At 41.0% G+C, this 12,725-nt stretch overlaps 1 protein-coding gene across 3 annotated transcripts in view; it reads right to left on the bottom strand.

The window, feature by feature from the left end:
* PLCE1 (phospholipase C epsilon 1) overlaps nucleotides 1-12,725 on the bottom strand; it is a 313,229-nt gene that overhangs the window by 55,959 nt on the left and 244,545 nt on the right. For 2 of the 3 annotated variants that reach the window (XR_014291928.1, XM_082604110.1), the window contains exons 9-13: nucleotides 7,262-7,444; nucleotides 6,237-6,354; nucleotides 5,320-5,476; nucleotides 2,143-2,265; nucleotides 1,916-2,052 (exon numbers count right to left, since the gene is read on the bottom strand). Coding sequence is in view for 2 of the 3 variants with exons in the window: in XM_082604110.1 (XP_082460236.1) it covers nucleotides 1,916-2,052; nucleotides 2,143-2,265; nucleotides 5,320-5,476; nucleotides 6,237-6,354; nucleotides 7,262-7,444 (718 nt within the window). In the remaining variant the exon portion in view is untranslated. The remainder of the gene's footprint in view (nucleotides 1-1,915; nucleotides 2,053-2,142; nucleotides 2,266-5,319; nucleotides 5,477-6,236; nucleotides 6,355-7,261; nucleotides 7,445-12,725) is intronic. The other variant, XM_082604111.1, reaches the window with a different exon arrangement.

The following is a 12,725-nucleotide window of genomic DNA, read 5'->3' as shown; positions in this document are numbered from 1 at the left end:
GGTAAACGCCAAGGAGTACAATTGCTGGATCATACGATAAGAGTACGTTTAGTTTTGTAAGAAACTGCCAAATTCCCTTCTGAGGTGGCTGTACCATTTTACATTTTCACCAGCAATACCCTGATTGCTCCACATGTGCACCCATTTTGGTATGGCCAGTCATTTTCATTCTAACCACCTTGGAGGACAGTCTGTCAGTTTCTTGCAGAGCTAAACACAGACTTACCATATGATCCAGCCACTGCATTCCTAGGTGTCTACCCAAGTGAGCTGAAAACTTACCTCCACAAAAACCCTGCACACCAAATATTTACAGCAGCTTTATACATAATTGCTAAAACTTAGAAGCAACCAAGATGTCTTTCAACAGGACAAATATCCATACAACAAAATATTATTCATCAATAAAAAGAAATGACCTATCAAACTATGAAAAGACATCGAGAAACCTTAAATGCATATTGCTCAGTGAAAGGAGCTAGTGTGAAAAGGCTACATACTATATGATCCCAACTATATGACATTCTGGGAACGTCAAAACTATGGAGACATGGGCTTCCCTGGTGGCGCAGTGGTTGAGAGTCCGCCTGCCGATGCAGGGGACACGGGTTCGTGCCCCGGTCCAGGAGGATCCCACATGCCGTGGAGAGGCTGGGCCCGTGAGCCATGGCTGCTGAGTCTGTGCGTCCGGAGCCTGTGCTCCGCAATGGGAGAGGCCACAACAGTGAGAGGCCACAACAGTGAGAGGCCCGCGTACCACAAAAAAAAAAAAAAAAAAAAGAAACTATGGAGACAGGAAAAAGATCAGTGGTTGCCAGGGTTCAGAAGGAGAGTGGGAGCAATGAAAAGATGGAGCGCAGGGGATCTTTAGGGCAGTGGAACTATTTATTCTGTATACTTCTGTAATGGTAGATACATGTCATTATACTTTTGTCAAAACCCCTAGAATGTACAACACAAACAGTGAACACTAATGTAAATTATGGACTTCAGTTAATATATTAATATTGGCTCAACTGTAACAAATATACCACACTAATACAAGATATTACTAAGGGAGGGAACTGTATGTGTGTGTGAGGAGGGTATATGGGAACTCTCTGTACTTTCCCCTCATTTTTCTGTTAACCTAAAACTGCTGTAAAAAATAAAGTCTATTAATTTTTTTAAAAGTGTCACTACTGGGCTAGTCCATAGTTATGCACATTTATGGCTAAAGTTGAAAAAGGTCAATATTTTTAGCATAAGGACAATATGTTTTAAAATAATTAAAAAGCAAATGCATGAAAGAGGACAGTTTTTTTTTGTTTTGTTTTGTTTTTTTGCTTTTTAGTGTTTATAGTTTCCAGCAAGAACAGAAGAGAAAAATAATAGGCTTAAAATGCATGGGTGGTGATGGTGATGGTGGTGGTGGTGAGTGGGATCGAGGAACTAGACATTCTGGTTTACATATTAGGAAAAATGTTCTGGATGTTCAGACAGGAGTGCTCTGCTGAGGTCACGAAAAACTCTCCTGTTAAAGGGCAGACAACTTCCACCCTGGGGTTGAGTACCCACCCACCTGGAGGCATGGAAGAGACTGGTGGTTCCCAACTGGGATATGCCACACACCTTGTGGACTTTTGGAAATCAGTGGGAAAGGTTTTTAGTTGTCAGAATGACTGGGAGGTTCTATTGGTGAAATATTCTGGAATCCATGGACAGACCCACACAGTGATGAATTTCCTTGTCCAAAATGCTAATGATACCCTTTCCCCTGACACCTCCATTAGAAAGATAATTCTCTAAGCATTTCACGATGTTCCAGGTAGCAGCATGCCATGTGGGACAGGCTAAGGACTTGTGTGATTGGATCTCTAACTTTCATTTTTAGGTAGAAAGGTCTCAAAGGGAAATATTAAATTCTCGCACAAACCTAGGTCAGGCTGAAGACCACTGGTGTTTTCGTCAATGGTCAGGTTGGTGTAGAGGGGGGCTGCTGCGGAGCTGGCTCGGTCGCAGGGTACGGCATAGATGTCAAAGAGATCCTTCAGGTCCTTGCGGCTCCTCACACTGGGTGCGGGATGGAGAACATCTCACCTTTGCATTGTTATAACAAGGTAAGGGTCAGACAAGAAAGGCGAAGAAGAAATCCAGCCATACCTGAATGATTTGAACAGCTCAACAAACTCCACAAAACTCATGCTGCTGTCTGAAACCATGAAGCTCTGAAAGCCTTTCATTCCTCCTTTGATCCGCCCATGCCAGCTGCTGCTGCTCCAAGCACTGCAACAAAGACATGGCCTTAATGGGCAGAACCGGGACCAGTTTTGTCATTCTGCCCCAAGAGACATTCTCTGATTAGTAACATGAACAAAAACATGGACTGCAAGTCATTGAAGATTTAGGCTCTTTTCTTTTTCTTTTTTTTCTTAGCGTTGCTTTAATTACGTACATCTTTTCATTTCTCTCAAAATTAATCCACATTGCATCGGAGGAAATAAAACATTATACACTGAAACCACTTATTGTTTATAGCTTATTTAATAAGGGCACAAAGTTGAGGTTAATATTCTTCTACTAATCATGACAGTTCTTTGAAATCTCAGGTCAATGGGAGAAAAAAAACCCATAAATTCAGTGGTTTTGAAGAAAAGTCATTTTAAAAAACAGCTCCAAATTACTCAGTCATGACGTATGGAAGATTATGCATGTTCTTTCCCATATTCTAAAATATAGAAACACATTTAAGAAGAAAATCTTGAATGTATCAATGTCTTCTCTTTTTCCTTTCTTAACTAGTTCTTAGATGAAAACAAGGACGGGCTTTTAATGTTAATGGAAAATGTGAGTCACAAAAATATTAAGGATGGAAAGAAGCCAACTCTGCCTAGAATTATATGTGCACCTACCAAGGCTGGATCTATTTAATATAAAAATATCAGTCAACTGGGTCAAAAATTCAGTCTAGCTGTTTCACAATATTTTTTTATTTTCTACACTGGTTCCCTGAGAGGAGAGTATGAGAAATGTTTTGACTGGTTTTTGGTCAAATCAATGACTAGGATTTTTTTTTTCATTTTTGCTTTTGTCTCTTATTTTTTACTTTCAAAATATTTCAAATATGTAAGAAAGTAGAGAGAATACTGTAATGAATAGCTAGTTTATCCTCGATCCTGCCAATAGTGTTTATTCATGGAAAATTATTTTGTGTTGACATCAGAAGGTCACCTGCATTAATGGAAGAGTAATACAAATGGATAGATTTATTGTACGTTGTAGGCTTGGGTTATTGATCGCCAATGTGGTATGGGAAACAGAGGGTGGAGGTTCAGGAAGAGGAAAAAGATCCGATAACAAAATGGCTTATCATTTGCATTTAAACAAGTACATTCCCTGCCTTCCTTCCTTCTGGTTCCAGGTTCAGCCTCTGTCTGTAGGCACCCGTCTCCCTCTGACTTTAGGAAACTCTATCAGTCCACTTGTTCCCTTCCTAGGGCTCAGTCTTGCTCCCTCCTTGAAGAGCATTCAGGCTGACTTTTCTTCTCCTGTTTCGTCTTCTCTTTCTGGTTTAGAATACTTGGTGAGCACTGCCCCCTGTCCTTCTATGGCAGGGTCCTCTGATCTTGCATCTGGCATGGTAGTTTCTCTACTTTTACCTCTTTGAAAAGATTTTCCTCCTTTACTTTGTCCTTCCTGTTCCTGCTTATGAGTGATTGAAATAAAGGGAAAGACCACTTAATCCAAATTCTCTGGCTATTTTATTTACCCGGGATACTGTATAGGCTGAAATGTAATGTAAAGAATTCTGATTCTTTGTAGCTTTAATTTTGTTACAAACCTACAAACCGGGCTTCCCTGGTGGCGCAGTGGTTAAGAATCCACCTGCCAATGCAGGGGACACGGGTTTGAGCCCTGCTCCAGGAAGATCCCACATGCCGCGGAGCAACTAAGCCCGTGCACCACAACGACTGAGCCTGTGCTCTAGAGCCTGTGAGCCACAGCTACTGAAGCCCGCGGGCCTAGAGCCCGTGCTCCGCAACAAGAGAAGCCACCACAATGGGAAGCCCGCGCACCGCAACAAAGAGTAGCCCCCGCTTGCCGCAACTAGAGAAAGCCTGAGCACAGCAACGAAGACCCGAGGCAAGCAAAAATAATAAATAAATAAGATAAATAAATTTTAAAAAACACCCCAAAACCCCTACAAACCTCGCAAGAGTGGTATAAAGAATTCCCATGTACCTGTAACCCAGTTTCATCAAGTGTAGAAATTATGTTCATTATTCATATTGTGAAAGGATGCTTCCCTTTAAAAGATGAGTCACTGTAGGGTTCTTTTCTGTAGCAAGCTTCCCAGGAAAAGAGGAAGGGGGGGAGGAGGGGTGTGTGTGTGTGTTGTGTGTGTGTGTGTGTGTGCGCGCATGCGCGTGTGTAAAATTAACGTTTCTAAAGCCAGTATCTGTACAGACTCACTTCCTCCTCCCATTCCTCTGTTTGACGAAGTAAAGAATGTCTGTCTTATGGTTCTGTCTGGAATCTTTGCATTTCCTAAACTTTAGTATGGGGCTGAGGGAGACGATGTGGTGTTCTGATTCCTTTGAAAGACTTTCATTTTAATATTATTTCTTCTGAGAGGGTAGCTGTTGTTTCAAATCTGTAATTTGCATGGACCTTACAAAATAATTTACACTAATACCAGCTAAACCTATCTAACTTGCTGTAAGACATTCACTTGTCTAGACGTGTATATCTCATACATGAGAAGAGTGCAAAATATATTTCACCTATTAGCAAAGGGTCAAGCTGCTTACATTAAAACTTAATTTATTCTTCGTTTAGAGCAGTGCTATCCAATAAAACTTTGTGCAATGATAGAAATGTTCTTTATCTGCACTGTTCAGTAGAGTAGACACCAGCCACCGGTAGCTATGGAACACTTTTAATGTGGCTAGCATGACTGAGGAACTGAATTTGAAATTTTATTTAATTTTAATTAATTAAAATTCGAATTTAAATAGCCACTTAACATTTTTTCCCTGTGGCTAGCACCTGCTATATCAGTGCAGATTTAGAGACTCACAGCTCGGATTTTGTTACTGCTACTGATCTTTGAAGGGTTAGTCTGTCAAAAAATGAGAAGCAGTTATAGTAATATGAGAAGGTAGGAATACAAAATCAAGAAAATTAGGAACTTTAAAAACATAGGGGGTTTTCAGTTTTAACGTGATTGTTAAGTCAAAATTAGAGATAGTCTTTCCGTAGAGCACTGGGAGAGGATGCCCTTCTACACAACCTGAAGGGTGCGAAGGGTCCTTCTGTTTTATCATGTTAAGGCCCCACCTGGACGGGCTCTTGTTTGAAGAAGACAGCACAGGGGAGGACACTGGCCTGATGGGAGATGACGTCCCGGCAGCCAAGTTAGGGGACCCAGCCGTGGTCAAAGAGTGGGCTCTTCTGGAAGGGAGAGGGTTAGGAGGGCTCGTGATGGTGTTCGCCTCTGTGAGGGTGAAAGACAGAAAAGAGACAAGGACTCTGATTATACTTGCCCTCAGAAATTAAATGAAAACCAAAGATGCTTCTGAACATCTGAGGAAATCAATCCATGCAGGTAATTAATGTACAAGAAGCATCAAAATATTCTGGTGGGTTCTCAGTCCTGGCTACACATCAGAATCATCTGGGGAGTGGGAGTTCACTGGCGGTCTAGTGGTTAGGACTCTGTGCTTCCACTGCTGGGGCCATGGGTTTGGTCCCTAGTCGGGGAACTAAGATCCCGCATGCTGTATAGCCAAATAAATAAATAAATAAACAAATGATGAGTAAATGGTAAAAATTAAAAAAAATAAGAATCATCTGGGGAACTTAAAAAGTGCATAGATGTCCAGGTCCCAGACAGAGAGTGTCTAAATCAGTTGGGCTGGGGTGTGGCATCCAGATATTTTTTAAAAGCTCTGATATCCAGCCAGGGGAAAAGAATCACTGGTCTAATCTATCAAATTGCATCTTTTATATCTAATATTCTTTGTCAGTAATGGCAAGTTATTTAATGAGAATTTTCTTCTTAATTACACTTGTGTTTGCAAATTTGTATTTGCAGAAATACCTCTTGGGTTCCATCATCTAGTGAAACACAAAGGTAAGTATATAATGTGATAAAGAGTTTTGTTAAGAATGCCCACAATAGTTAAATCACAATTTAAAACCAAATGCATATATTTTCCCATTAAAAATTCTCAGATGTAAAGATGCTGCTTTACCTGATTCTTCTTGTTCATTAATGTCTTGAGGATCAGAACCACTCCGACTCCGACACTCTTTGTGCATTTTGGCTTTGCGGGTGGCCATCTCGTCATCGGTGGCCTCTCCACTCTCACCCTGGGAACACAAAAGTCATATCGTTTCTCATTCTGTATTTCTCTCCCATCACTGCTTAGTTCAGGTGGGTCCGTATTTTCTCACTGACCCACCTTCAATACCACCTCCACCTGACAAAAATAGTAAAGACCTATGTGAAGGCTGACCAGCTATTCTCATGTTATATTTATCCCATGTGTTCTTCACTAAAATGTAGCACTCCTCTGGGGAGGGTGAGAAGAGGAGGAATAAGACCCCTGGAATCTGTGTAGAGACAGAGTTATGAAGCAGACAAAGTTCAACTTAGGCATCAACATATGTCTTAGGCCTCCCATATGCAAAGACTGGGATTTCTTCTAGTTAACCATGAAGAAAATATATTATCATGTTACAGTGAGAATATAAATAATGCAATATATAATATATAGTGATACATATATATATCTGGGTAAAAAACAAAACATAAAATTTACCAGCTTAACCATTTTTAAGCGTATAGTAAACTATTTGTACCTTGTGCAAATGATCTCTAGAACTTTCTCATCTTGCAAAACTGAAACTCTATAATCTTTGAACAGCTCCCCTTTTCTCCTTCCCCTTACCCCCTGGCAACTGCCATTCAGCCCCATATTTTCCTTCTCTCTGCTCCCACAGCACTTTGCAGACAGCTTGACAGTGACTCTTATTTAGATCTCACTGTGTTTGTTAATATCTCTGTGTCCCTCTATGGACCTTGACTTTTCGCTGGTGTTGACTCAGTTCCTATCACTGGGCCTGGCATCCAGGAGGTGGTTGGTAAGCTCTTGTGTTTCATTTGTTTTACACCTCATCTTGTCCCCAAGCCAAATGACCTAAGGTAGTTTATGGTGATGTAGACCATACAATGGTCCTGGAATACTGGGGTTAATGCTTAATAAATAAACTCTACCCTTATAAGGATTTTCTTCTTTTTCTTGGTGGTGCTTATACCCAAGGTGTTGTTTCTCTGCATGTTGGGCTTCTCAGCACTCTTTGCTGATGTCCCGGGACTGGGGTTTCGAGTACTCCATCGTCTGCCGCCAAACAACTCCACAGCGTGAGCCAAAGTTGGGCCTTCATATCGTCCATCCTCCTGTAAAAGAACCACATTCTGAACACATAAGGAAAGAGCGAGCAATGGGGAAGTAAATATATTAACAGCTTCTCGTAAGTTCCCAGAGGTGGAGGAGAATAGGCTGTCACCGAAGAATAACCATCTGGCCACGCAAGTGGCTGTTTTCTAACTGTCAGAACTCTCTGCTGGGGATTTCATCATGTCCTCTGTTGTCCTGGTCACACCCTGCTGAGTTCCAGTGATGTGCTTTAATAGGGCCACGTTCAACTGGGATTAACAAAAAAATTTCCCTTCCCAGTTTCAGAGGTTATGTTCCAGAATTATCACTGCAGGCAAATTCACTAAGATGTACTTTGCAGATCTGGGCTTTGGAGGACTTGGAGGGTGTACATGTGTGTACGAATATATTTAAGTAAAATCAAATTCTATTTGCTATTGCATCACTCCAGTGTATTTTCACCTAGTTCGATGCTTGGGACAGTCTGACTTGAAGTCAGAGTAGGTGGAGTACACAAAATTCACTTTGGAGGGCTCTGGGAGCACCTTGAGTAGTTGAGCTGCCATCCTCTTTTTTTTTTCTTTGTTGGATAATTTTTTAATAAAAGGAGGTGCACACCACTGATATTAAGAATGGCATATGCCCAAAACAAAACAACCCTTTTTGGCTAGTGGCTGGAGAAGGAAGAAAAAGCATGAGAAATGGAGCTGCCATCCTCTTGAGTGACTGATATCCAAGGATAGAGAGCCCAGGGGACTCAGAGCACTATGCATATTATGATGTTGTGAGCAGCAAAAACATACTCAGTGGGTAGGTGATGGTTTACAATAGCTGCTGCTTGTAAGGCAACTCTGTGTAACATGCATTGAGTATCAGTAGGAATTCATTAATCCCTATTGATTAATGAATGAGCAATCCCTCCTGATTAATGATCAGTGGTCAACAATTCTCCTTATAAGTCAGGAAAGTCAGTTAATAAAACTACAAAAAGGACACATATGAATTAAAAACAATACTGGTGATATTTCACAGCTTGTAGAAAAGGTACCTCTTAAAATTAATTTCCATTTACTATCTTTACTTTCTGCAAATTTTTAAGGTTAGTCCTCCTTTGCAATTCCAAAGAAGTGCTTGTAAATAGATTTTGCTTTGTTGTAGATAATATGCAAATAATAAAGAGGCTTTATGTGTGTGTACGCATGCGCGCTCATGCTTACTCCTTCATCCTAATGTTCAATGACTATCTGATTTTATGACTTGTGACCTCCCACTTCCTGCATCCTGTTATGGATCCCAGCATGCTGAGTAACTTGGATACTTGAAGATCTTTTGAATGACATTTGATGAAACCTTTTAGTGATTTTTTGTCGTGGATATCTGTGATTTATGCCTGCTTATGGATCATTTCTCTTTTCTCTAACCATACCCCAATTTTATTTGATCTCTTTTTCACTAGATATAGTCTTGGGTCTATCAATCAAAGGGGAACAGCCTCCCTTGATCAATGGTTGGTACAGGATCCAAATAAGCCAATCAGAATTTCTGTCCCTGGAAAATGAATCTTGAATGCAGTGATACAGAGAATGAAAATGGTTGGAGATGGTTCCACCTGGTGCAGGCCTGCTGAAGAGAGTCCCTGATAATAAGTCAATACAACTGACTCCAAAGTGGAATAAACAATTCATGACACAATTTCATAAATAGATTTTAACTACCTTATTGCATAACATACTCTGAAGGAAACCTTGTAAAATTTTTATCTATGGGTTTTTTTTTTTTTTTTTTTGCGGTACATGGGCCTCTCACTGTTGTGGCCTCTCCCGTTGCGGGGCACAGGCTCCGGACACACAGGCTCAGTGGCCATGGCTCACGGGCCCAGCCGCTCCGCGGCATGTGGGATCCTCCCGGACCGGGGCGCGAACCCGTGTCCCCTGCATCGGCAGGCGGACTCTCAACCACTGCGCCACCAGGGAAGCCCTATCTATGGCTTTTAAATAACACATCTTTAAACATTTAATAGACCCCTTCATTAAAACTTACAAGTTCTGCTCTGCAAAAGACACTGTCAAGAGAGTTAGAAGACAAGCCACAGACTGGGAGAAAATATTTGCAAAGGAATATCTCATGGTCTGTTATCCAAAATATATAAAGAAATCTTAAGACACTACAATAAGAAAATAAACAACCCGATTAAAAAAATGGGCCAAAGACCCTAACAGACACCTCACCAAAGCAGACATACAGATGGCAAATAATCACATGAAAAGATGTTCCCCATCATATGTCATCAGGGAAAATGCGAAATGAAACAAGAAACCACTACACACCTATTAGAATGGCCAAAATTGAGAACACTGACAACACCAAATGCTGGTGAGGTTGTGGAGCAACAGGAACTCTCATCCATTGCTGGCAGAAACGCAAAATCATACAGCCACTTCAGAAGGCAGTTTGGTGTCTTACAAAACTAAACATACTGTTACTGTATGATCCAACAATCACACTCCTTGGTATTTACCCAAATGAGTTGAAAACTTATGTCCACACAAAAACCTGACCATGGATGTTTACAACAGCTTTATTCATAATTGCCAAAATTTGGAAGCAACAAAGAAATCCTTTAGTAGGTGAATGAATGAATAATCTGTGGTCCACCCAGACAATGGAATTTCATTCAGAATAAAAAGAAAGCTATTAAGCTACAAGAAGACAGGGAGGAAACTTACATGCATATTACAAAGTGAAAGAAACCAATCTGAGAAGGCTACATATTGTACGATTCCAACTATATGACATTCTGAAAAAGGCAAAACTATGGAGACAATAAAAAGATCAGTGGTTGCAGGGGACTGGGGGAAGGGGTGGGGGTGGAGTGGGAGAAAGAGATAATAGGCAGAGCACACAGGATTTTTAGGGCAGTGAAAATGCTCCATGTAAGGGGCTTCCCTGGTGGCAGTGGTTGAGAGTCTGCCTGCCAATGCAGGGGACATGGGTTTGAGCCCTGGTCTGGGAGGATCCCACATGCCGCGGAGCAGCTAGGCCCGTGAGCCACAACTACTGAGCCTGCGCGTCTGGAGCCTGTGCTCCGCAAAAGAGAGGCCGCGATAGTGAGGGGCCTGCGCACCGCGATGAAGAGTGGCCCCTGCTCTCTGCAACTAGAGGAAGCCCTCGCACAGAAACGAAAACCCAACACAGCAAAAATAAATAAATAAAATTTAAAAATGCTCCATATAATATTATAGTGATGGATATATGTCAATAAATATTTGCACAAGCCCCTAGAAAGTACAGCACCAAGAGTGAACTCTATGGTAAACTATGGACTTTGAGTGATTACGATGTGTCAACATAGGTTCATCCTTTGTAAAGAATGTACCATTCTGGTGAGTGATGTTGATAATGGGGGTGCCATGCAGGCATGGGGGCAGGAAGTTTATGGGAAATCTCTGTACCTTCCTTTCAATTTTATTATAAACCTAAAACTGCTCTAAAAAATAAAATCTTTAATATAAAAATTTAATAGATGCATTACCATGTACATATAAAAGAATCAGCCTCCACTGCTTTGGCTTTTCTAAATTCAGAACAGGTCAACGTGTGCCAAGCTTTACTTTTAATGGAAATATTTTAGGCCTGGAAAAGGCAGGATGCTTTTGTTTAATCTTTAAAGGAGACTCTCTGGGAACTAAAATGTAGTTTGAATCTTTCTTTCGTTTTATACAAAACAATAAACTTGTTTAGGATAGGTGAAATATGTCCTTCTATTTTTAATTTGGGAGAAGGACTATTGTGAGTGAAGGTACATTCTCAGTTTTAGAAAACAGTTCATGTGGAAGTTGAGGATTAGGAAATTAATTCCTTTAAAAATATTCATGCACTTTTAACTCACCATATCTTTGCATATGATATCTTAAAGACTGTGAAACTAATCTAATTCTTTAAATAAATCCCATTTTTTCCCTTGAAGATAGCTAGAATCTGTTTCTGTTGCTTACAATCAAAGTTTACTGATAATCCTGTGTATAACCTTCTCAGCTTCCCAGAGATCTTTCCAAGTACATGAGTTCCCAAGCTCTGCCCATGATAACCTTGAGCCAAAGCTCGTGATACCAGCCTTTCCTCCACACCCCACACGGAATCTCTGCAGAGTTTACTTTCTTTTAATTTCCTGTGTTCCTAGGCTTCATTACAAATGTCACTATTTCTTCTTGTCTTTTGCTTTATCTCCTGCTACTATTTCCATTAGATCAATTTACATTTGCTAGTACTAAAATACTTATATTTGAAAGTAACCGTGCAAACATTCATCACACGAAAGGACTCTTATATCAGAAAGATTATTTTCTATATAAGCTCTTCCCAAACTGGGGATAAAGAGATACACTTATAGGGCTGTTAACAGAGGTTTGGAAGAAATCAAGAATTTTCATACATTTCTTTAATTTATAGATACATTTAAGTAGGTTTTGTTTGTACTTTGAGACTTCTCAGAGCTTTAAATGTGCTAAGTCGTATTGTAAGTCAGCAAGCGGGGCATTTATTTAGCATGATGCCTGTTTGACCTTTTGTTCTCCAAGTACGAAATTAGCATCTTTTTGATGTTTCCTGAGATCATTTGGGAACTGGTCTATTTGATGGGAAAATGAGTAGTCCGTTGACCTTTTTCACTTTAAAAAAAAGAAAGAAAGAAAGAAAGAAAGAAATCTTGAGTGTCTAAGACTGTTGCCTGTCTTAGGCAGCTCGTGTAGTACATTGTTTTATTTTTTTTGCGGTATGCAGGCCTCTCACTGTTGTGGCCTCTCCCGTTGCGGAGCACAGGCTCTGGACGTGCAGGCCCCGGACGCGCAGGCCCAGCGGCCATGGCTCATGGGCCCAGCTGCTCTGCAGCACGTGGGATCTTCCCGGACCGGGGCACAAACCTGTGTCCCCTGCATCGGCAGGCGGACTCTCAACCACTGCGCCACCAGGGAAGCCCTGTAGTACATTGTTTTGAGGAATAATGTCACCTGTGTGTTCAGAAGTGACTGAGGTATATTGGAGCTATTTTGCTGTTACACTGTGATGGCTTGGTTCCACACGGGGTGGAGGGGTGGGGGCTAGGAGATAGGAAGGGGTGTAGCTGTGTTTGCAACTGTGTAGGACTGAATCTGCTCCAAGTCATTTCCTCTGTCTCTGCTCTTACCTCTTCTCATCAGACCATTGTTCATGGTCTCAGCTGGTGCCTCCTTCAGCACAAACTGAAGGTTGCCAGGTTAAATGAGAAACTAAGTAGACCTTATATGTTAATTCAGTTATTTTATG

This window comes from Mesoplodon mirus (genome assembly GCF_964341445.2).
Source record: "Mesoplodon mirus genome assembly, chromosome: 2".
Lineage (NCBI taxonomy): Eukaryota > Metazoa > Chordata > Mammalia > Artiodactyla > Ziphiidae > Mesoplodon > Mesoplodon mirus.
Note: the sequence above shows the minus strand (reverse complement) of the source record. Positions and strands in the feature narration are given on the sequence as shown.